The sequence below is a fragment of the Eupeodes corollae genome, chromosome 1, assembly GCF_945859685.1.
Source record: "Eupeodes corollae chromosome 1, idEupCoro1.1, whole genome shotgun sequence".
Lineage (NCBI taxonomy): Eukaryota > Metazoa > Arthropoda > Insecta > Diptera > Syrphidae > Eupeodes > Eupeodes corollae.
The window spans coordinates 107,067,813-107,092,796 of NC_079147.1; the positions used below are offsets into that span (position 1 = coordinate 107,067,813).

General features: G+C 33.9%; 2 protein-coding genes and 1 non-coding gene across 4 annotated transcripts in view; 2 read left to right on the forward strand and 1 right to left on the reverse strand.

The window, feature by feature from the left end:
* Positions 1 to 2,775: 2,775 nt before the first annotated feature.
* Positions 2,776 to 5,114, reverse strand: LOC129941198 (protein Cep78 homolog). 2 transcript variants are annotated; one of them, XM_056049770.1, is made up of 7 exons: positions 4,736 to 5,114; positions 4,493 to 4,680; positions 4,124 to 4,300; positions 3,890 to 4,064; positions 3,406 to 3,820; positions 3,177 to 3,339; positions 2,776 to 3,111 (listed from the first exon to the last, which is right to left on the reverse strand). In XM_056049770.1, exons 1-7 carry the CDS (start codon positions 4,974 to 4,976, stop codon positions 2,857 to 2,859), a joined length of 1,614 nt encoding a protein of 537 aa, XP_055905745.1. In that variant the 5' UTR covers positions 4,977 to 5,114; the 3' UTR covers positions 2,776 to 2,856. The 2 variants fall into 2 exon arrangements, with proteins under 2 accessions (XP_055905745.1, XP_055905744.1); XM_056049769.1 differs by having other exon boundaries at positions 2,778 to 3,111; positions 3,177 to 3,342; positions 4,736 to 5,111.
* A 6,078-nt stretch (positions 5,115 to 11,192) lies between these two features.
* Positions 11,193 to 24,984, forward strand: part of LOC129942475 (serine-aspartate repeat-containing protein C) — a 37,902-nt gene continuing 24,110 nt past the window's right edge. The window contains exon 1 of the mRNA XM_056051451.1: positions 11,193 to 11,601. The gene's annotated coding sequence lies outside the window, so the exon portion shown is untranslated. The remainder of the gene's footprint in view (positions 11,602 to 24,984) is intronic.
* Positions 17,802 to 17,928, forward strand: Trnal-caa (transfer RNA leucine (anticodon CAA)). The gene is made up of 2 exons: positions 17,802 to 17,839; positions 17,884 to 17,928. It is a non-coding gene; the product is annotated as a tRNA-Leu (tRNA).

A 24,984-nucleotide genomic window follows, 5' to 3' on the forward strand; every position in this document is an offset into this window, starting at 1 on the left:
ACGAACTTCGGATATGCACGTGGAATGTTAGGTCCCTTAACAGACCACGTGCTGCCGAAGAATTAGCGGAGGCCCTAGACTGCTATAAAACAGACATCACCACCATCCAGGAAATACGATGGCATGAGCCGGGCAAAAAGAAGATGAAAAACTGTGATATTTACTATGGTGACTGCTACCACGAAAACCAACAGCGCTTCTTTGGATGCGGCTTCATCATTGGAGCCAGACTTAGGCAAGAAGTCTTGAGCTAATGGTGCATCAATGAGCGCCTCATGACCATACGCATCGAGGCTACATTCGGCAACTTATGCCTGATATGCGCAGGCCCCCCTCAGAAGAGAAAGATGACAACACCAAAGATATTTTCTTCGAGCTCTTAGACAAAACATATGAGCAGTGTACTAGCTACGATATTAAATTTATGCTGGGTGATTTTAATGCCAAGTAAGGAAGGGAAGACATCTTTGGTGGAATAATCGGGAAAAACAGCCTGCAGGTCAACACTTCCGACAACGGATTTAGGCTCATAGATTTTGCTGCGGGGAGAAACGTCATGGTAGCCAATACGTGTTTTCCACACATCAACATCCCCAAAGGAACTTGGATTTTTCCAGATAATCTACCTTCAACTAGATTGACCATATTGCGATCGACGCCAGACACACATCCAGCATCATTGATGTCCGAAGTTTCCGAGGAGCTAACATCGACTCGGACCACTACCTCGTTGTAGCCAAGGTAGCACTTCGGGTTTAAAGACCCAAGCAAAACAGGGAGGTGCTGGGAGAAGGTACAACGTCAAACGGCTACAATTGCCAGAGATCGCCAAATCCTTTTCCGACCGAGTTACAAGTAACCTCTCTCGAAGTTCTCTGCCGCCAACACAATGTATCGAAAACCAGTGGCAACATTGCCAAGATGCAATCAGAGAAGCCACCTCTGATGTGCTGGGTTTCAAGCAGCCACCAACAAGGAACCCCTGGTTTGATGAGGAATGTCGGCAGTCAAATGCAGCCAAACAACAGGCACGCAAAGCTGTGCTGCATAAAAGAACGAGAGCTGCTCATGTGCTCAATGAGCAGAAGAGAAGAGAAAAACATCGACTTTTCAGAAGAAAAAAAAGGCATGAGAAGATGTTAAGAGGTTTAAAAGCAGTTATGATGTTCAAAAGTTTTATGAACAGGTGAAACGAAATTCTCGATACATAAACCTAGAACCGAAGGCTGCAAAGACGAAAGTGGAAACATCATAGTGGAACCGCAGTCAATGCTGAGGATATGGAAGGACCACTTCTGCAGACCATATAACGGCGACGACGAACCGACTTCCGCTGTCAGGCTGGATGATCCATTCAACATAGACGACGAAAGCCAACAATCCCTTCCTCCCAATTTAGACGAAGTGAAGATTGACATATCTAAGCTAAAGTCTTATAAAGCCGCTGGAGCGGATGACTTGAATGCCGAGCCCTTTGAAGCAGCTGGAGATAAGTTGGTTAGAAGCATCCACCAACTTATACGTAAGATATGGCTGACCGAAAGCATGCCCGATGAATGGAACCTCAGGATTGTTTTCCCGATCCTAAAAAAAGGAGTTCCTCTAAACTGCATCATCTATAGAGGTATCAGTCTACTTAACATCGCCTATAAAATCTTCTCGGCCGTAATATGTGAACGTCTAAATCCTATCGTCAACAACCTGATAGTTCCTTATCAGTGAGGTTTTAGACCAGGAAAGTCCACAGTCGTTCAAATATTCACATTACAGCAGATCCTGGAAAAATCCCGAGAACACCAAATCAACACCTACCATCTTTTCATCGATTTCAAGGCCGCATATGATAGCATCTACAGGGACGAGCTGTATAGAGCCATGTTTAGTTTTGGCATCCCTGCCAAACTCGTAGGTTTGTGCAGGATGACCATGGACAAGGTGATGCGCTGTCATGCGATTTTTTTAACATCGTATTTGAACGAATAGTGCAGAGCTCATACGTCAACACTAAGGGCACCATCTTTCCAAAGTCTGTCCAATTACTTGCATATGCTGATGACATTGACATAATCGGAAGAACTCAGAGCGATGTCAATGGGGCTGTTGTAGGTATATTGTAGGCGGCAAAAATGGGTTTAGGGGTTAATGAGGCCAAAACAAAGTACATGCTGTCGTCAAGAAAGGACATACAACACCGACGTCTTGGTCAAAACGTCACCATCGACAGACATAACTTTGAGGGAGTCAAGGACTTCGTCTAACTAGGCTCCGCTGTAAACGCATAAAATAACACTAGCGCTGAGATCAAACACAGAATAACTCTTGCTAACCGATGTTTCTTTGAGCTAAGAAAGCAATTGAGTGGTATAGTCCTTTCTCGAGGGACAAAATGGCGCTATATAAGACCCTTATCATCCTCGTCATGCTATACGGTGCAGAAGCATGGACTATGACAAAAACGAATGAAAGCAGTTTGCTTCGTTTCGAGAGAAAAGTTCTTCGTGTGATCTACGGTCCCGTATACATGGAAGAGGAGTGGAGGAGAAGATGGAACGACGAGCGCATGAAAACCAATGCTCCGGCCCTGAAAGTCTTTGAATCCACACCCACAGGACAGCTCAGTAGAGGAAGACCACGACTCAGGTCGCACACGCTGGTGGAATAAGACGTCAACGAATTGGGGGTAGATAACTAGGTAGGGACCGAGCTAGCTGGAGACGCATGATGATTAAGGCCGAGCCCCCCCGGGCACCACCTTAAGCAAGTAAGTATTATGCATTATTTTGTTTGTATTTATTTTTTTTGTATTTTTATTAAGACACAAAATTATAATTTGGATCATATCACAGTTCAAAAATCTTAACTGAGGCCTAAGAATAGAGACCTTGGGGAAGGACATTTATTCTGAACTAATATTGGTTGCTTTTTGCGCATAAAAACTTTAAAGGGTTCTGCTTCACCGATTATTTCTTCATTCTCAGAAGATGTCGCTGTATGATTATTTTCAAAATCCTTGCTACTTTTTTCAACTCTTGCCGTCAAATTTAATTCTATACAGTTAGTGTTCAAGTTATCTCCAATATTCTTTTCGAAAATAACGGCTTTTTGGCGATCCTAAGAATAACATAAAAAATACTGTTTATAAAATGTTCATGATATAAAATAATCAATAAACTTGCATTGTTATTAAACTTGTAGTCGGATTTTGAAATTTTTTTAGATGTTCCTTCTTGTTTATATTTCATTTCACTCTTAACTTTTCTTATTTTGTTAATTTTTCTCAAATAATTCTTTGCTTTGGACTGTTCTTTGATATGAGATGCTTCATTATACAGGTCATTTCTCCTTGAGAGAAAATGTTAGTAAATATTTTCAGAAGTTTGATATTAAACATCATTATGCACTCACTCATTGATAATTGAGTCCAAGGAATCATTCTTTACTAAGACATAACCTTCTGGAATCTCCAGTTCCTTACTTTCTGCTAGTTGATTTTCATAGGCAACAATTTGATTGTGCAGTTTTTCATTCAAATGTTCAACTTGCTTGCGTAAGACCTTTTCCGATGCCAATTGTTCTTCCATAAACTTAAGACGTTCCTTAAGCTTTGACATCGATACTTTTGTTGATGATAGTTTTTCTTCACTTTCTTCTGAATTATCATCATCCTTTCCGAGTTGTTGGCGAATATTTCTGTGGATAAATTTACTCACCTCAATATTGTTTTTGATATTGAAGTCGATAATTGATTCATTTATAGCAAGGCAGTCTGATATAAGGTTTGCTCCAATATCCGTTATTCCACAATTCTCCATGTCAATAACTGAAAATTTAGTAAAATCATTTGAATGAAAAAATTTACTTAAAATCTGTAAATTTATCGATGTTTAACTTTTAATCCAAACATCTTCTTTGAGCACTTCAGAAATTATTCTCACTCCATCATCAGTTATATTTGGATTTCTAGCTAATAAGATGACACGAAGACCTGAGATCGTATTTGGATCTACATCTTGATATCGCAATGATTTTTGCCAGCCTTCCGAGTATCTACAGATTTTTTGAAACTACAAAAGTTAATAAGAAAATTGAAAATGCATTTATTTGAAGACTCCAAAAACCTAACCTTAATCATATCTCCGATATGACCAGCAGCTAGAACTGTCAAATTACATTCAGACAAATCGAGGGTCTCAATTGAAGGGAGACATTTAATGGACGAACAAATAGCTTCGCAACCCTTATCACCAACGGGTGACCTTTGAAAACTTATTTTTTTCAATTGCGTGTTGCTTGAAAGGGCCTACAAAAAGAAAATACAAAAATGTTAAGAAAATTGAGTTTATACCAGGGCGCCATTTATATTTTTAAATCATCTCTAAACAAAAGTAGGTACAACCTTTTCCTTCAAAGGTAAGTTATTTTGGTTTTAAGAGAACTGAATAGAGCGTTTGAGTATGTGGTTTGCCCGGGCGCCAGTTAAAAATAAAAGTACCTTTGCTATAGAGACAGCATAATTTTCATTCATTGGAAGAGCCTCCAAACAAAGAATTGTAAGGTTCTTATTGAATTGAATACTATAAGTGACCGCATCAATAATTCCTCCAAATATATACTTCGTATAGACCGCCGGTTTTTGTCTAAAAACCTTTGCCTTTTTCTCACTATCAATGTGTTCAATAACTATAAAAATTAAAAAGAAATTGAAATAAAGCAAACAAAGTTTTTAAAAAATTACCATTTCCAATATTTTTTCTTAAACGAATTGCTAAATGTTGTACAATTTTATCAAAACGCAACGACTCAATTACAAATAGCCAATCTTCAACCTTAAGTTTGTCTCCGAAGAAATCTAAAATTGATGTTGCATTGTTTTTTGATTTAATTGCTGGATTAGGTGGATAGTTTTTCGCTCGACATAATTCTAAATAACGAATATGGAAGCTTCCACACCGATTAAGTTTTTTCTCGTTCACCATTATAAGCTCAAGATTTGTTAATCCAACAAAAAAAAATTATTTTAAAAAATAAAGATAAAGTTAACCTAAAACAAAATTATACTATTTATGTGTATGTTAGTTTTATGACAGTAGAGAGAATTTTTTATAGAAAAGAAAAACTAAGTTAATTAAGGAATTTCAAATATACAAAACAAAACAGTAATTTGATGCTTTTTACGGTGATCTTATTAAAGAATTTTGAGGCTATTTATTTGAAATCACAAAATTGAAACTCTTCCCATTTGAAGTTTAAGAGAGACAAAAATCTAAGCAACATTTTTTGACAAAAATAAGACATTCAAATACAACGATTGGTGTCAAAACATGTATTGGTTGTCAAATTATACGCTACTTGACTCGCTGCTGAACTGACAGCAAAAGGGCAGTGAGGTAAACTGCAAGTTGGAAAGATGAACACATGTAGGTAACTAATTTTCAATAACTCGCCTACTATGCAGACTGAAAATAGACAATTAAAACACTATTATTTTACATAACGGATGCTTCTGGATGGGGCTTTTTCATTGGTGCCAGACAACAACCCTTGAGCTATAGGTACATGAACAAAGCGCCTCATGACCATCCGCAGACGAAAAGGATAAGTTCACACCAAGGATGTTTTTTTCGAGCTCTTGGAAAAAACATATGAACAGTGCTGTAGCTAAAAAAGGAGACCCTCTAAATTGGGCCAACTACAGAGGCATCAGTCTCCTTAACTTTGCATATAAGATTCTCTCTGCTGTATTATGTGAACGTCTGAAGCCGTTCGTCAACAACCTGACGATCAATGTGGCTTCAGCGGCCACTATAGACCAAATATTCACAATATGGCAGATCTTGGAAAAAATCCAGGAGCTTCAAATCGGTACCCACAATCTGTTTATCGGTTTTAAAGCCAATGACAGCATCTATAGGGAAGAGCTCTACAGAGCAATGTCCGTTTGTACAGAATGACAATGGAGAATGCACGCAGCTCTATCAAAGTCGGAAAAAATCTTACTGATGCATTTAATGTCAAAAAAAGGTTTTAGACCAGGCGATGCACTGTCATGCGACTTCTTCAATATCGTTCTGGAAGAATTGTGCAAAACTCAACCGTCAACACTAGAGGCACAATCTTCCAAAGGTCCATCCAATTACTCGGATACACAGATGATATTGACATAATTGGAAGATCAAAGCGTGATGTCATTGGAGCGTTTTTGAGCACTGCGACGTCTTGGACAAAACATGTACAGCTATAATTTTGAGGTAGTTGAGGACTTTGTCTACCTAGGCACCGCTATAAACACAGCCACGACACAAGCGATGAAAGCAAACGAAGAAGAACTCTTGCAAATTGCTTCTTCCTTGGACGTAGAAGGCAATTGAGAAGTAAAGTCCTCTCTCGAGCATCTAAAATCACCATCTGTAAGACACTCACCATCCCTGTCAAAGAAAGATGAGAGCGCCTTAGGATGCTAAGAGAGAAAAATTCTTTAGGTGATTTTTGGTCTCGTATGCATAGATGGAGAATGGAAGAGAAGATTAAACGATGAGATGTATGGGCTGTACAGCGACACTGACCTAGTTAGCAAAAATAAAGTCCAACGGCTTAGATGGCTAGGGCATGTAGAGCGAGTGGACATCAACGTTCCAGCCTGGAAGGTCTTCGAATATGACTCAGGTGGAGCCCGCAGGTCTGTGAAAACCGCAACCAACTTGGCCTGCGAAACTAGAGGGAGCTAATTAGGGACCGAGCTGGCTGGAGACGCATGCTGGTTGTGGCCCAGTTCTACCCCGGCTAGTAAATGTTCTAGGTGCTAGATTAAAATTGCTCTGGGTGATTTTAATGCCAAGCTGGGAAAGGAAGACATCGACTGCACTTTCTACAAAGGATTCAGCTTATCAACTTTGCTGCGGGCGGAACGTCATTGCAGACAATATGCGGTTTACACACCTCAACATCCACAAAGGAACTTGGAGTTCTGCAGATCAATCTACTGTCAACTAGATTGATCATATTGCGATCGACGCTAAATACGCTTCCAGCATCAAGGAAGTCGGAACTTTTCGAAGAGCTAACATCGACTCTACCACTACCTCGTTGTAGCCAAGGCAGCACTTCGAGTTTCCAGACCCAAGGCAAAACATTGGAGAGAACTGGGAGTTGATACAATGTCGAACGGCTACAATCGCAAAAAGATAACCAAATCCTTCTCCGACCAAGTCATAAATAAGCTTTTGCGAAGTTTTCTACCGCCAACACAGGGTATCGAGAACCAGCGGCAACATTGCAAAGATGCGATGAGAGAAGCCGTTTCTGACGTGCTGAGTTTCAAGCAGCCACCAACATGATGAGAAATGTCGGAAGGCAAATGCAGCCAAACAACAGGGACACAAAATGGGACTGTATAGAAGCACGAGAGCTACTCATGAGCTCTATGAGCAGAAGAGGAGAGAGGAACACCGACTTCTCAGAAAGAAAAAGAGAGAGAGAGAGCATGTGAAGCGTGCGGTCGAAGATGTTGAAAGGTTTAAAGGCAGAAATGAAGTGCAAACGTTTTATAAGCAGGTAAAATGAAATTCACAGTTCGTTTTTTCATAAAAAAATGAAATATACAAAAAATAGTACGCAAATTGGTAAAAATTGATGTTCGGTTCTTGATATCCCTCAAATTTATTTCATTCATCTAATTTATAAAAATTTAAGAAATGCTACTTAAATTGGTAAAAATTGTTTTCGGCTTAAAAACCTATTTAACAAAACTAGATTTTCAAACTTAACTATTCTTGGTATGAAAAATATTGTTGATAACTTACAAAAAATTATTTATAATGTCGATTAAACATTAATTTGAACTGGAACAAGAAAATTCAAGCCGTTAACTCTAGTGACCCGAGTATGGTTCCGCAAATTAACAAGATCTTTAGGAGGAATGATCAGAACGACATTCCTTGTCTTAAGCTTCAGAGGACGACAGAGAACAGAACGTACTTCTGACAGTGGGAATAGCTCCAGGATACGCCGCCTTGGACGATGACTTCTTTGTTGTCGAAGATCCGCGGAAGAAAGCAGAGGCCGTGGGGGCTGCTTTCCAGCAAGTGTACAAGGTGAATAGAGCCCTGCAGCACCACTTCTACCTGCGTAGCGACATAACACAGTGGCGATCCGAGAACCTCGGTTTTACCAGGTTCAATGACGAAAACTTCTAAAATGTCATCATTGACGAGCAAAACAGGACTAATACCCCATCACCACTCTGTTTAACAACGTTCTGAAAATGTTTCCGGTCCGCTGGAAAACAGCTGTGGAACATTCTCTCCCGAAAAAGGGAAAGTACAACTCCAATCTAATCTCCGGTCGATAAGTCTTCTGCCAAGTATCAGTAGAATTCGAGAAGGTTATAAATAGAGCTCTGTCCAAGTGGGCTGAGAACAACAAAATAATTCCGGATAATCAGTTCGGCTTTAAGGGGGGACATGACGCTATAAGCTTATTTTTGATATCCAGTGGAACAAATCTAAAAGGCAATGTACGGGTGTTTGTCTTGTTGACTTGGAGAAGGCCTTCGACACCATATGGTTAGGTTAGGGTCTGCATCTTAAGTTAAACAGACTTGGCATAAGTAAACCACTGTTGTATATGCTTTATGACATGCTTAAGAGCAGACGGTTTATTGTCAAATTTGGAAATGTAACATCTATAAAGTCTTGTATATTAAATATGTTCTTCAACAGGAAGCTGTTAACTCGTCGATGATTTTCAGCATTTACACCAGTGATTTGATAGCAAGCCTGACTCAGGCAGTAGCGTACGCCGACGACCTAATTGCGTACAGAACGGCCCCAAAAATTGAGGTTATCAAGACACTATTGCAGGGTGAATTCGACAAGATTCAGCAATATTGCGATGACTGGAAGTTGAGAATCAACTTTCAGAAATGCGAAATTATTCTGTTCAGGACCCTGTTGTATGGAGCCTCAAGGGATACGAGAAAGAACTGGAAAAATCTAGTGATCGTTGAACCAAATCCACAGCCACTGACGAATAAAAGAGTAGTAAAGTACATTGGTATCTGGTGGATCAGTACTTGCATTTTGACAGACATATGAGTGCTGCTCTATCCAGAGCTAGGGGAGGCTTTGCCCTGACAAAACATTTATTTTTTAGCAATCGTCTTAACATCAAGGTAAAGGTGATTTGCTACATGGCCCTTATCCGGCCAATGATTGCCTATGGGTGCCTGGTATGGTTCAACGTTGCCCCATTTCAAATGGAAAAGATTTGGGTATTTGAGAGACATTGTCTTTGACGTTGCCTTGGACTACACAGAACACAGAGTTGGAGTACAAACATTACTACTCCAATCAACATTACTATAAAACAGAGCCAACATAAAAAGAATAGATAATTTCTTGCTGAAGCTTGGTAGCGGTCACATTACGAGATAGATAACGTTGACTAACAGCTTAATTTTCGGGCCTTACTACCCCAACAATGAGTACTACGAAAGTGCACGTTTGAGTCGCAACATTCTGCCCGAGACTTTTCTCTATTTAGAGAATCGAGGGCTGATACAGGATAGGGCGTCGGTTCCACTAATCTACCACGTCAGCCGTAAAACTGTAGATAGGAAACTCCTTTACAGTCGAGACGTCCTAGCACTGGACCGAGCTGAGTACCTTCGGTTCAGTAGGACTGTTTCCGATAGGGACCTAAGAGATAGGGTGAGGCAGGAGAACCAGTTTTGGTGGCTTCAAATTGAGAATGTCATTTAAAGACTTACATAGTTTAAAAGATTAGGTTAGGGACAGTCAGGGTGGCACAAAAAAAAAAAAAAATAAACACACACACACAAAAAAAAACATAACACAAAAAAAAGGCTATCTGTGGCTGTTCTAGTTTTTAAATAGTTTTTAAGTAGTTTTAAGTAATTTTAAGTAGTATTATTGGTTTTGGTTAGTTTTAAGTACCTTAAGTATTATAATTTAATTTAATTTAATTTATTATGATTTAAGTATAATGGGTTTCTATTTTGTTTATTTAGTTTTAAGTTTTATATAAAATAAAAAAAAAAAACAAATATAAAGATACCAAGTTTTTTTTATAAATGTTCTTGGTTTTAGATTAAATTCTCGTTATTTAGCATCAAACTTGTTCTTAGGCCGAAAGCCAGTAGTTATAAGATTGGATTAACTTAGAGCACCCGCATAGGACCAGTAAGATATTTTTTAAGTTTTTGAAATTTAAGCTAGGTTTTTTTTAAGAATTTTTATCTAGATTTTGATAAAATAAAAAACAAATACTCATACATGTTGAAGTTTTTGAAGTCCTTGAAAATCAAATTCGTTCATTATTTGCAGCATCATTATACTAACCCTAAATATTGTTCTACCTTTATTCTATACTATTTCAAGAGTGAACATAAAAAAGAATTAATAAAGCACTCGCTAATACCACTCCTCCATGATATATCTCAAAATAGAACCTTTACCAGAGCCCCATTACTCGTATTCTTACAAAACACATATTTCATCAATTATAAAGATTGATGACAGTTTTGTTTTAATAAGCTTTCATTCAATATAAATTCAATTAAGTTAATGTATCTTCATTTGATAGACACATTTTCTCAAACCCAACGCAATGCGACGATGAAGACGATGCTTGAGCTCTTACTATAGCTTTAAAGGTAAAACAAAACCATGAATAAAGTCTACCTCGCCTCCATCCACATGAAATAATCCTTTCAGATTTTTAGAACTCTCACAAAATTTCATACCACACATTTCTCTGTTTTATATTTTATTTTTTATATGCAGATACTCGTATATAAAGGATACATCCATTCTTACAAACCATATGTAACCAAGGTGTGTATAATGTAAATATGTTTACATTTAATATACAGAAATGTACCAATTTCCGGTTCCTCACGTATTATATTGGTCAGCGATATGAATTACCTGCACTTGGTAGAGCATATAATCGAAAGTTCAAAGTAATTTTTTCCCAGCTGATATTTACTTTTAATTATAATTCTTTTTTTATTAATTCTACGGCGAGTATCATCAACTATCAAAATCCTTATTGAGAGATTTCTTTTTTTAAGAGAATGAGAAAAGACCACCTGCGCAGGATTCAACATTAGAGCTTTTTAAAGTGCGAGAAAAAATTCACTTGGGTGCATATGAACTTTTCATCCATTCGAACAAGTGTGTAGAACGTAGTCTAAGACGTAAATTTATCAAGGATAGAACTATCTGTCGCGTAGTATCTTTCTTTATATAAAAATATCAATTTAAATTAAACCCAACAAAAAGAAAAAAGAAAGAAATTTTCAACCCAAAAGCAAAAACGATTCAATTCAATTCGTCCTTATTCACATTATAAACACGGCTTAAAATCGCATTTAAAAAATTCCAATAAAAATCAAATAAAACACAAAACAACAACCTTTAAGAATCTTACCTGCATACATAAAATAATATTCCTAAAAATCTCAATTCAGTGTAATTTTAATTCTAAAAACAAAACAGACCATAAAAAGCAATACACAATAAAACATCCTTTTAACTTGTACCTATTTAGCTTAATAAATCAAAAGAAAAATACAAAAAGGTAAGTAAGGATCAAAACTTCTTTCATTTTTGTCCTACGGATATAATGTGCCAGTCTTTGCCAAATTTACGCCTCCCTCCTCGGAAAACACACAACTATAATATACCTACCAAAAATTGTGGTCACCTTATGGCCAAGCCAATAGCATAATACAACACAATACAGCATATTATTATGTGTGCTGGTATTATGGACATATTCCTTAATGGCTGCCAGGATAATTGGCATAATGGGATGACATTATACATTATACATTATACCTTGTCAATGGCACCGAACTTTTCTAAAAAAAAATCGGAAAAAGGAAACATTTGGTTTCTTTCTGATGTTTTGTCCTGATGTATATCTGATCCTACTCGTCGTTGTCGTCGTAGCCGACTCCACCAGTCGTTTGTATAAAAAAAATAGAAAAGAAAAATGATTATTGTGTCCTTGATCTTTGGGATCCTTATGAATGTTTTATGGTTGAGAAAACAAGTGATGCTGAAATAATTTTAATTACCTCTCTATCTCTATAAAATATTTTATGTGTGTAAGCCAACTATGAATGAGTTTGTTTTGTTTAAAGTGAAAAATATATAAACAAACATAAGCCTCCCACCATCATCACCATACGAGTAGGCCTCCTCATCCTTAGTCTTGTCTATACAATATTTTACTGCAGCACTATACTACCGACCGTGTCGTCGCCCGCCGCCGCCGCTGCCGGTTCTCTGGCCGCATTCTTCTTTTGCTTGCGTCCACTTTAAGGACATCTCACATCATTGTGTCACTAGTGGCAGTAGGCAGAAGCTTGATTATCCTGTTTCTTTCATTATATTTTTGTTGTGTTTGAGTCTTTTTGTTTCCAGTCCACCGCACCGCTTGTTGTGTAGTGACAAGTGGCGGCGGTGATGGTGCTAGAAAACGTGTGATGGTGCTTATGAAAAATGTTGTGGAAAAATTGACACATTTCTTAAGACTGACAGTGGTTTTTTCTTTTCTTATAAACCATAAACAAAACAACGAAACAACATTTTTTGAAAAGAATATCCTTTTCTATCGTCTTCTTGGAAGAGAATAACGCATCTGATTCTAAAGTTGTGGGTCAAGGAAAACCTCTATTATGACAGGAGATGGTTCTATTCTTTTCTTACTTTTTTTTTGTTTTTGTTATCAATGGAAATCAGTGAAGGGTTCTTTTAAATTCTTAAGAAAAGTGTCAAGAAGGACCTGAACCCTTCTAAAAAAAAGAAACTTTACAATCTTTCACCTAATGAGCACTTGAAAAATCAATGGCAAATTAGCAAAATTCAGGGTTTTTATGTGTACACGTAGGATACAGGCAGCCAGCCAGCAGGAGATGGTTCCTTTTTATAAAGCATTTTAAAATGTGTGCTATACGCTCCTTCGTACATGATATGGTGTAAGGGAACCTACCCTAAACTAAACTTTTTGCTACATATAAAGGTACAAAAAAGTCATATACAGTGCGGCAACGGCGGCGGTGGTGGTTGGTGTTGGCGCAATGCTCAAGTTTCTATATAAACTAAAAAATTATATCTGACAAGTTAAGACGTACGTACGTACATACATAATATGCATTGGATTCGGATTAAGGTGAATTATTTGGTATTTCTAATTCCACAAAAGCCACATCAACTAGAATATAAAATAGGGGCGAGTTCGAGTAAGCCGGTGTCACCTATATGATGGGACTTTTGGAATAGGAGGTGATTTCGACCAGTATAGGTATATGCATAATTTTGAATAAATTGTTTGTATACACGTCTATTCGTCTACATAACCATTAGGGTGCACTTTTTATGAAGAGCCTTGAAGTTGGCTAAAGTATACAACCCCATCTCGAGTATAGAAGTACACAAAAATAAATGCTTAAAAAACGTTTTTATGGTCTTTTTTTGCCACATATGCAATGAACTGACCTTTTGATATAAATTATTTAAGTCTCAGGTTTTACTTATACTCATATAGATTCAAAGGTTTAAACTTTAGAAGTGTTTATTATAGGCCAAGTAAAGAATTCACACAAAACACACACAACATGGGGTTTCTAATCAAAGGGCTCAGCGTTAGATTTGTGTAAATATAAAGGTTAGGTTGTGATGGCAATCGTGTAGTTGATTGGAATCTTTGAATTAAAGGCTGAAATATTCAGCAAAAATTGTAGATAGGAGATTTTTACTTTTACCTATAATCATTTGAAGTCAGTTATAGTAAAAATAGTTTATGATACTATTTGAACTTGTATTTTGAAATGGAATTTCTGACGTAAGAATAAGTGCCCAGTAGTGTATGATTCTTACCGCACTAAAACCACTGATTAATTTAGAAAAATCTATGAAAGATCGACAAATATAAATTTTCTTTCTTGCGTTGTAATTCACTGTAGGGGAAGTTTATAGGTGTATTGAAGGTCAGATCCAGACTTTTAATGGGGGGGGGGGGGGGTCAACCCACTTTAACGAGTTTTTGATAACCGCTTTAAATTGATCTTTAATGTTCTGTTAAGATGGCTGACAAAATTGAAAATAACATAAAGTGTGTCATAGCCTTTATTTTAAATTTTTTAAGGGCTCAAGTGACAACTTTAGTTTTTAGTTTATTTTAGAACACTGTTGGTTGATTTGGTCTAACTATTTAATATGGACTGCTCCCTGCATATGAAAGCATTTCAAGTTTCCCACAGTTTTCTAAATATGCCATATTTAAGAGACAAATTACGAGAGTTTAGAAGGTTACATTAGAGGGGTACATTTCAAGCAGAAATGTTAGAAAATGTGTTTCCAAAAACATTATATTCTGTTCTTGTTGGCATTTCTTTTCTTTTATTTTTATAATAAGCATCCTCTCAAGGGGACATTAATACCCTTATTAGGGAGAGACACATTGGGCAGGTTTAGGACACAATAAGGACTTTATTTGCAGTCAACTTCATTCTTTGAACGTAAATTTTAACAAAGGAACTAGTTAGTTTATCAAGCGCCATGACTTTCAAACTAAGAACTTTACTTCGCAAATCTCTACTTTAAGTTCATAGTACTAAAAGTACGAACATTACATTTTGTACATTTTGTATTGTAAAGAAATATTAGTTATTTCTTTTCAAAATTGACAAGGAAACCTTTTACAGAAAGCATTAAATAAAGTTGTGCAGAAAATAAATAAAGCATAGAGTAATAAAGTTCAGCTTTCAGTTGAATGAAAAAACAGGATCAACTGTCATTTTGACATGAGTAGACTTCACTTGATAGTTAAGGAGATTTTTCTTGACTAACTTTCCAGTCAACTTTCTAACAAAGTTGCCTTAATTGGAAGGCAATGTTTTGGCAGCTGGCCAATCAGATCCTAGAAACTTGCCTTACTTTCAAGTCCCTTATGTCGCCTGAACCTGTCCATTTTAAGCAATAGGAAAAGAGAGGGTTTGAAAGGAGATGTCAGTGCATATTGGTTTTGAATTTTAAAACACTAAGCCATTTCACATTCGCTTAGTACGGCTAAAAAGTAAATATCTGTATTTGACAGTATGTGCAGTAAAGTGAAGTTGGGTTTGGGGATACACTGTTGAGTGTTTCTAGAACCGCTAGTATTACGGTTGAATTTTTTAAGCGGAGGAAAGCAGCTGGCTATTTATCTAGAGCAATAACCGTTTAAATAACGGTTAAAACGGTTAGACAAGCAACAAAAAAAATGTATTTTTTTGTGTAGGAAAATAAAACAGAATACGTTATGAATAATTTTGTTGACGTATTTTTTCGGAATTGAATTTCTGGAGATTATTATTACCATCGTTAATACTTTATCAGTCTGCTTATTCGTAGATTGATGCTGATGTTTGAAGATAAATTCCAAAAAAATTCCTCTTTTCCGTGAACCTTTTGAAAATATGTCGATCTTGAGGGAGTTAACAAAATTTAAAACTTCCAGAGAGAGTTAGTTCTTGAATTTAAGGAAAAAAATGCATTTAAGTACATAATACCCGTGTTTTTTTGGCATTCTATAAATAGTATAGTAGAAAATTTTCAAGAGAATCCATCGGCATAGCCAGATTTTTGTATTTAAAAATTGGTAATACTGAAAGAAGATCTGCCAGAATAATAATTAAAAAACACACAAATAGAAGAAAGTTTTGTGAAAATCAAAAGTTACAACTAGCTTATCAAAAAACACTAACTAAAACTAATTAAATGGACAATTTTCAAGAAGAAATATTAAGAAAACATTTAGAAATTAAGATTCTTTAAAAAAAGATCATTTAACAATTGCAGCTTTAAAATAAAATATAAACTTCAAGAAAGGGGCTTGTTCGTAAACTACTACATTGACGTGTGGTCAAGGCTCGCCTCAATTCTGTATATACCTGAATGGTGTTAAAATGAGCTTGATTCTCCGACCGGAATGTAGTCAAAATTTGTGAAGAAAAACCTATGTGGAGGAGTTGGTTTTACAGATAATGCATTATGGTCAGTTTATTTGCATATTTGTGTACAAAAATTACAGTTTTATTTTCATCAGTCAAATTAGAAAAAAATTGCACTTAGAGTTGTTAGTATATTTGTATATGGTGCTGAACTATTCAGCTCTTTATTGTTTAACACGAATCAACTAACCACTTGCACTTCATAAGAAACATCAAAACACCATTTGCATTTTAGAAAGTGCTGTCAAACGTAATCATTTTTAAATCTTATTATGCGGTGGAAACACCAGAAAGTTTTTTTTGTCTAAACTGAGATAAACCTTTGGTGGAAACATAACAAAACTTAATAATCTTTTCTATTGTTTTCTCTTGTAAAATAAGTCCAGTTAGTCCATTTTCATTTACAAAACTAAATAATATCAACAGTAGCAGATTGATTTGTTTCGCCAATGGAGAACACATGATTCCAAATGCACAACTACTCAACGAACACAGCCATCGAGATACAAATGCAATATCAATCGTACCAACATTTGAGAACTAAATCACATGAGATCAATTGGAGACTCGTATAAATGTCAAAAACCCATTATTCAAAAAAACAGTATTCATACTACGGATAATGTTTTTGTTATTGGTGTAAGATCCTACTATACTATTGATAGTTTTCCAACAAAACACGGGTAATTCCTCAATTTTGCTGTTTTTGGGATATTTAAATTCATGACATTCGTGTTTAAATCTCTGATCTAGAGCATTTAAAGCAAATTAACTTCAAAAGGTGGATTTCTATAGTTTTGTAAGATCATAAAAATGTTTGAATTTAAAGGAAAATCACTTTGAAAATATTATAAAATGCAAGACTGGATCGCACGAACTTGCTCCTTTATACAAAGAGCCTGTTTAAAAAAGTACCTATATAAGATTTAAAAATATATTGTACCTGTAAAATAAGTTTGTCTTCAAATATATAAATGGCATTTTATTTGTCAAAAAAACCTCAATTTTTCAATATTTTTCTTTGAAAATCGTTTGACAGACAATATTATTTTACACATTTAGTAATTTTTTTTAATAAAATTCCAATGGTCAAAATTAAAATCTACAAAAAATAGAATATAAAATTGGTAAAAATTGATGTTCAATTCTCTATATCTCGTGATTAATAGAAGATATTGACTTTATAATTATTTAATTCATCCAAATTGTATTTGTTTATATTAGACATAAAAACGACAAATGGTTTACTATAAGAATACAACCTACATAATCTTTACTTTTTGTCTCTTAAATAAAGCTATTGATCCAAACCTATAACTTCATGTCGCAATGGGGATTTAATGACTGTCGCTAGCCTAGAATATAATTCTAAAACATGACTTCGGAGAAAATATATTTTGGTTTTTGAAATGTTTTGACTGTAAACAAGACATATTCTACACTTTAACCAAACCAAATATTGACAAAAACGAGGATAAGTTCTATATTGCCTTATTAAAGATAACCTTAATTTTGTTTAAAATGTATTTGAAGGTATCTGCATCTCATTTTTTATCGATTCAGCTATGAGATATATTAATCAAAGTATGTTTTCCAAAAATAGCTCTACAAATTCAACGTGTATATTAGATATCAATAACAAAATAAATATGTACATGTATGTAGTCAATAAATAAATTCATTTGAAAAATTGTTTGTATATATTATTTATTTCTGTTATTTTTTCAACCCGAACAAGGTTCATGTGTTGAGTGTAGACATAGATAACAGTAATTTATATGTCAGGATGGCCGAGCGGTCTAAGGCGCCAGACTCAAGAGAAATCTTGTCCAATGTGCAAACAAAAATTGGGCTACTGAGCGTTCTGGTCCTCTCTGAGGGCGTGGGTTCGAATCCCACTTCTGACAAGAGTTTTTTTGTGCTTACTTTTATAATGTTTTTTTTAAATTTATTTATAGAATTTGAAATAATTCTTAGATTTTAGTTATTTATATGAATTGCAAATACATACATTATAATATTTATTAGTTTAAACGGAATTTCATTTAATGAAATCAGAAACTTAAAATACATTCTGTATGTACAGTGAAGTGAATTCTTGAAAGATTTCAAAAATCGAGATATTACTATTCAAGTGATACTAATAGGGGCACTTGCACCATGCCTCAGTCGAAACAGAATTATCAGAAATAGAAGACAGCCCCAGTGAATCAAGTGTTGTACCTATATGGCTCGTGTTTGGCGGTGAAAGTTGAGCATAGCAAAGTTTAGGTTTAAAATTATTATTTGTGGAACTTGGTGGAAGCCACAGTTTCCGTCTAACGTTGAGGGCTTGAGGCACGTGGCGCGCGAAGCCCGCGTTAATATACGTGTATCATAAGTTTAACATGTTCGACAACTTATTTCACAAGGGTTGGGAATGCGTTGTTTTCACGTAATACCAATTTTACCCACGTATTATTCAAATCTTTGGTAATTGATTAATGAAAGCAATCAGATTCCTTGAAAAGTAATTTTTCCATGGATTTGCGTTCTTTTCCCGATGTCAAAAGTAACTTATATTCTTTCTTAAGTCTTAAACCATCTCCTTATCAAATTTCATTTAAATTTATTCAGTATAGTTTAGGTATAAAAGCGATCGGCTCACCTTAATTTTCCAATTGGATTGAGTCATTTTTCCGGTCTTAAAAGTAGCCTATGTCCTTTCTCGGATATACAAATATCTTCATACCAAATATCATGCAAATTTGTTCAGTAGTTTAGGCGTGATTGAGTAACAGACAAATATTCAGAGTTACTTTCGCATTTATAATATTAAGTACGGATATAGTACAATCAAAAGATTATGAAGCAAGAACAATTTAAGTGAACGACTGGGTCACACGAACTTGAGGAATAGGAATATTGTTTAAATACAACTATTTTTTTAACACCATAAGTGTTCCATTGGGCTTAGGCCGGGGGATTGTGATGGTTATTTTTGTTAGTATTTACTAGATAATGATGGTTATTTTTGTAAGTATTTACTAGATAATTTTGAGGGGTGCTTCTGGTCAAAAAATGCCACTTTTCGTGGACTTCTAACAGGAAGACTTGCTTCTATAAGTTGGTTTCTTATTGTTCTAGCTGCCAATGATCCGTTTAATTAATTTTTTGAGTTCTCTTAAAGAAAGAAATGGTTTCTTCTTACATATTCTTATTAATAGTGTATCAAAACGCGAAGAAGTTTATCTTTTTCTTCATCTTGTTTCTTCTTCTGGGCCTGAATGTAGAGTTTCAAATACTTTTTCTTTCGAACAGTTTAAGGTTTTTGCAATTTCAACCACCGTTTGTCCAGCTTGTCTTAGTTTTTTCATCACTTCGCGTTCAAAGGAACCACGACCCTTATTTATTAAAACTATAGACGACTTTTAAACATTTTGTTTAGTATCGTATATAAAACATCTGACAAACCTGTAAACAAACGAAAAACGCCTATTTGCATACAAAATAAAACGCAAATTACCTATATAAGATTTAAAAATAAACCTGTAAAATAAGTTTGTTTTAAAAAATATAAATATATATATAGATATTACTTCTTGATAGACACTTTAAAATAGATTGTTGATTAAATATATCATATTCGTTATTCCGATGTAATGGCCATCGTTGGTATTTACAATAGTAATAGTTATAAAAATACATAAATATGTACCAGATGCATTAATGTCGATAAAAGATAGGATTCTTGTTAAAATTTTGTCAAAATAATGCGCTCTTTCGGGCTCATGAATAGGATTTGATCAGGTGAGATGGGAGGGGGTTGCATTTAATACAGTTAAAATAATTAAAAAAAAAATATTTTAAGATTCAAAATTTTACCTGAAAAATAAGTTTGTCTTCAAAAATTTAGATGCTATTTATAAATCAAAAAACCCTTGGTTTTAAACATATTTAACTCCCCATAGGAAGTTATTGTAATGGGTCCGATTTGTCAAATTGAAAATTTTGACATTTCTCGATGTTTCAAGGTCCCTAGAGTCGAAATAAAAGATTTTTAGAAAGATGTCTGTGCGTGCGTGTGTACGTACGTTTGTACGTCCATACGTCCGTACGTTCGCGATGTTTTTTCGTTCTCCATAGCTCAAGAACCAGAAGAGATATCGATAGATATCCAACATTTTACGACTGAAATATGATTTCATCTCTAAAACAATTTTGTGCAACGAAGAATAATGTTTTTGACATCTAATAAAATTTTGAGAAAAATCGAATTGACAGTTTTTTTTTATAAAAAATAAAAATCTAAAAGAACATTACTCAAAGTTCGTAAAAGTTGAACATCGATTCAAATATCTTTTTAAAAACTTGAAATTTAGGCTTCAAGCTTATTTTATCTTATAAGAAATATTGTTTTAAACATTTTGAAAAATGTTGAGAAAAATCGAATTGACAGTTTTTTTTACAAAAAATTAAAACCTAAAAAAAAAATTATAAAAGTTGGTAAAAATTGATTTTCGACTCAAATATCTTTTCAAAACTTTGAGATAATAGGTTCTAGCTAATTTTTTCTTATAATAAATATTGTTTTCAACATTAGGACTAATCTTGAGAAAAATCGAATTGACAGTTTTTTTACAAAAAATAAAATCCTACAAAAAAAATGTATAAAAGTTGGTAAAAATTGATTTTTGACTCAAATATCAAACAAACATTTAAGCAAGAGCGGTTTATTTTTAAATTAATTTTGTGCATATAAAATTTTTCAATTTTGTTCTAAAAATATTTTTGGTATGCAGTTGTTTGTTTAGTAATTGTAAATATACGCTCTTCATTTGGATTTCGTAAAAAACGTTGACCAGTTTTTGAGATATAGAATTAAAAAAAAAAAATCAGTATTTTTTTTTTTAAATCCAAACAATAAAAAATTGCACTTTTGATAATCAAATATTGTTAATGAAATATTGTTAATATAAGAGCTAATTCAAAAAAAAAATTATTGAAATCAGTTCATAAGTTGTTAAGAAAATTAAAAATCAAAATAACGGTTCTATGAGCGGTACTTTTCCTGAGCAATACAAAAATATGTTTTCCGTATTAAAAGAAGCCAAGTTAAAATTAAAATTTAGAGAAAATTAAAAAAAAAACTTACCATATAGTTCCTATATGTCGCAAGTAAAAATGGATCCTTACGTTAGAATAACAGTTACCTTAGGTTGTTTCTATAATTTTTCCAGACGAATTCATCATTGGCTCCGAACTTTTTACCCTTAAGTGAAAACAAAAAGTTGTTTTTACAAAATAATTTTTGTCATTTGAGAGCTTTATTAGGTACGATTTAAATATAGAAAGACTAACGATAAAAGACTTACCTAATTGTTAAAAAAATATTATGTATCGAAAATGATGACTAAACTTGTTTCTATTATTTTTTCCAACACTGTGTATATTAAAATGCAGTTATTTAGAGTTTATTAATATAGATATGTATGTACGTTTTTAATTTGACTTGTAAGAAAATGATAACTCATTAATTCCCATAGAAAGTTATGGTAATCGACCCGATTTGGCGATTTTAAAATCTATGATTTGTAGAGTGATGTCTTCTTACAACCATACATACGTCCGTACATTCTGAACGTTTTTTTTCAAATTTTCTAATAAAACAAAAATTTTAAAATGAATTACAGTAAAATAGATCTTAGGGCCGAAAGGCATAAGTATTAAGTGTTATAGTTTAACTTAGAGTGTCCGTATGGGACCTTAATGGTTAGTTGTAAGTTATTTTCATTTAGACTAGTTTTATAATTTTTGGTCTAGCTAGCTAGGTATAAGATTGAATTAATAAAAATAAATTTAAAATAAAAAAAACATTCGGAAAGCTCCTTTCATCGTTTATATCTCAAGAACCAGTAGACATATCGACTTCAAGTTAATTTTGTTATACACATAGTAGCTTAAAAAGAGACTGGGATGCGACCCACACTGAAAACTTTCCATTCCGTCCATTTGTCTAGCTTAACTTTAAGGTAATATAAATAACAATATTTTGTGTGAGATAAATAATTTGAAGTCAATATCTTTCTTTGTTCTCCTAATACTTGAGTCGTTTCAGTTTTTTTGATGTTTTCGTGTTTCTTTAAAAAAAGTTGTCAGTTGAATTTTTCTAAAAAAAAATGTACTTAAATTTATCAACGATGTTTTGCATATGATGAACAGTTTGATTTCAAAATCTATTTTTGTTGACGAGATTTTTAATCAATAACTAATTTTTATCAATTTTAGTAGCATTTCTTTAAAGTTTTTATTTCTTATATAAACAAATACATAGTGAATTTTTCTAATAAAATATAACACAATGAAATCATTTTGAAGTCGATACCTTCATTTATTCACGAGAGATCGAGAATCGAATATTAATTTTTACCAATTTTGCGTATTATTTTTTGTATGAATAAAAACAGACTGTCGTACTTTTATAAAAATTTTACTGAATGCCGAACACGATATTTTCTATAAGATTAAATTAGTTTAAAGCCAATACCTATAATTTTGAAAAGGATAATTAAGTCGAAAATCAATTTCTAGCAAGTTTTAGTAATATTTTGTTTAGGTTTTAATTTTTTGTAAATAAACTGTTGATTTGATTTTTATTAAAATTATACTAGATGCCAAAAACGGTATTATACGTCGCATACAATTATTTTGGAAATAAAAACGTTTCTGTTCGTAAATTATTCAGAGTGAAAATTATTTTTTTTCAGTTTTTTTTGATTAAATCAACATTACTTGTATTTTTTCAAAATTATCTTAGTTTGGTATCACGTCACAATATATAATATAAAATTTAATTCTATTCGATAGTGAGATATTGAATGCGAAAAAAGATTCCCAAACGTCACGCACAGACATCTCCCTTAAAACCTTTTATTTAGATTATAGGGGCCTTGTAACGTCGAAAAATGTTTTTTCGATCAAAAATACTGAACAAAATTTGCTGTCATTCCGACCATTTTTCCAACAAGAAACAATTTTTACTCTAAAATAATTCTATATAATCAAGAATAACGTTTTGAAAATCTGTTATTTTTTTTTTTTGAAAAATCGAATTAATTTTTTCAAAAAATAGAATCCTAAAAAGAATACTACTGAAAATTAGTAAAATTGGGGTTTGACTCAAATATTTTCGGAATGATTAGTTTTGCGGCATTTTTAACTTTAAAGCTCTTCTTTTCGCTGACGACATTGTCCTTCTCTCGTATACACCGCAGTCCCTTCAGCTAATGGTAAATAAGATTGCTAAATATTGTAAAAAGTGGAAAGTATTGGTAAATTTAAGTAAATCCAAAGTGATGGTTTTTAAGAATGGCGGAGGAAGAATGCCACTATAAAGTGAAAGAGTAGAGTTGGTGAAAGAATACAAATATCTACGAGTCTGCTTTACTAAGAACTTGAGCATGGAAAAACATATTACTGACAAACTTGTTAAGGCGAAAACAGCTATAAACGTAGCAGGGAAGCAATATTTTAATAATAAGGAAATTACACATTCCAGTGAATTCAGCGTCTTCGAAGCTGTATCGGAATCAGTTATGTTTTATGCGGCACAAGCTGGGGAGGTCGGAAATATGAATAAGTGGAAAAACTGCTTAGATTTTACATTAAACAGACTTTCCACCTTCCTTCGAGTACGTCAAACATCGTGATCATGTTGGAATCAGGTCTATCGCCTTTATTTATAAAAACACTCAAGCTGCACATCGATTACATCCTCAAAGCTCTGGATATGCCAAATTATCGTCCCCCAAAAAAAGTAGTTCTTCAAACAATCCAATCCTGAAGTGGATGGTTTAAAGACTGGTTAGAACTTGCCGAGCAGGGGGATGTTGACCTAAACTACAGTAACCTCCTCTTGGAAACCAACTTTATATCGCCTAATAGCTCGTCTGGATGAACGAGCTATTGTTCAAGAGAACAATACACGGAGCAAGCCAAAGGCTCACTGCACAGTATGATATACAGTAGACTAAACTACGATCTCCGGGAAAGAAACTACTTTCATGACAAATATACCATTGAACAAATTTCGTGCATGTTCTGGCTAAGAGGAGAATTCCTTAATCTAAACTACATTCTTCACCGCAATGACTTATCGATTTTGTGCAACCTGTGCAACTTGAATGAGCGCGAGGATGTTTTTCATTTTGTTGGGCGATGTGCGATAGTGACAGAAGTAAGAAGACTTATCCTAGGCAGTGACTTTCTTTCAAATTCAGAAATCATAAGCCTTCTACAGGAAATGGAAGTCACAAAGTTATATGCATATTACAAAACAGCACTTAATTATAGATATCATATTTTAAATGAAGCGTTTTAAACTTAAACTTCACTTTCTTTTTTTAATCTATATAAAGCTTTACTTTTAGTTGTCAATCAGGCAGGCGGCAATGCCATGCATCATATTGATTGTATTGACCAAATTTTTGTTAAAAATTTATGTTTAAATAAAATCAATCTAAATATAAATCTAATCTCGTTTTGCAGCCTTTAAAATGAATCTATTTTATACAGATATTGTTATCAATATAAAGTATTGGCTTTAATTAACTCTAATGGGCAGTTTTCATACAAAGTAAAAACCTTCCAAAAATCCTTCTTAAATTAGGTAATAAATTCTCGAATAACTCGAGAACCAAAAGAGTTTTAACCAAACATTTTTTGATTCTACACAAAATATTGTTATTACCATTTATTTAACTTTGAGGAAAAATTGGATTTTTTTACAAACAAAAAAATAAAAACTGGTAAAAATTGTTTTTCGACTCTAGTTTTTTTTATAACAAAACCAAATTATTAACGTCCTTATTTAAAGCTATAACCAATTGAAAAAAAAAATAAAAACCTGAAAAAATATTAACCAATAAATTTTGAACTTAATATCTTCAGAACTAAAGAAGATAATGACTTCCAAGGTGTTTCAT

What these genes read in the sequence shown, in the direction of transcription:
- LOC129941198 (XM_056049769.1), bottom strand. Translation starts at nt 4,976, where the DNA reads ATGGTGAACGAGAAAAAACTTAATCGGTGTGGAAGCTTCCATATTCGT. An exon ending in AAGAAAAAATATTGGAAATG is followed by an intron (nt 4,681 to 4,735) that starts GTAATTTTTTAA and finishes TAATTTTTATAG; the next exon opens with TTATTGAACACATTGATAGT. An exon ending in AGAAGATGTTTGGATTAAAA is followed by an intron (nt 3,821 to 3,889) that starts GTTAAACATCGA and finishes CTAAATTTTCAG; the next exon opens with TTATTGACATGGAGAATTGT.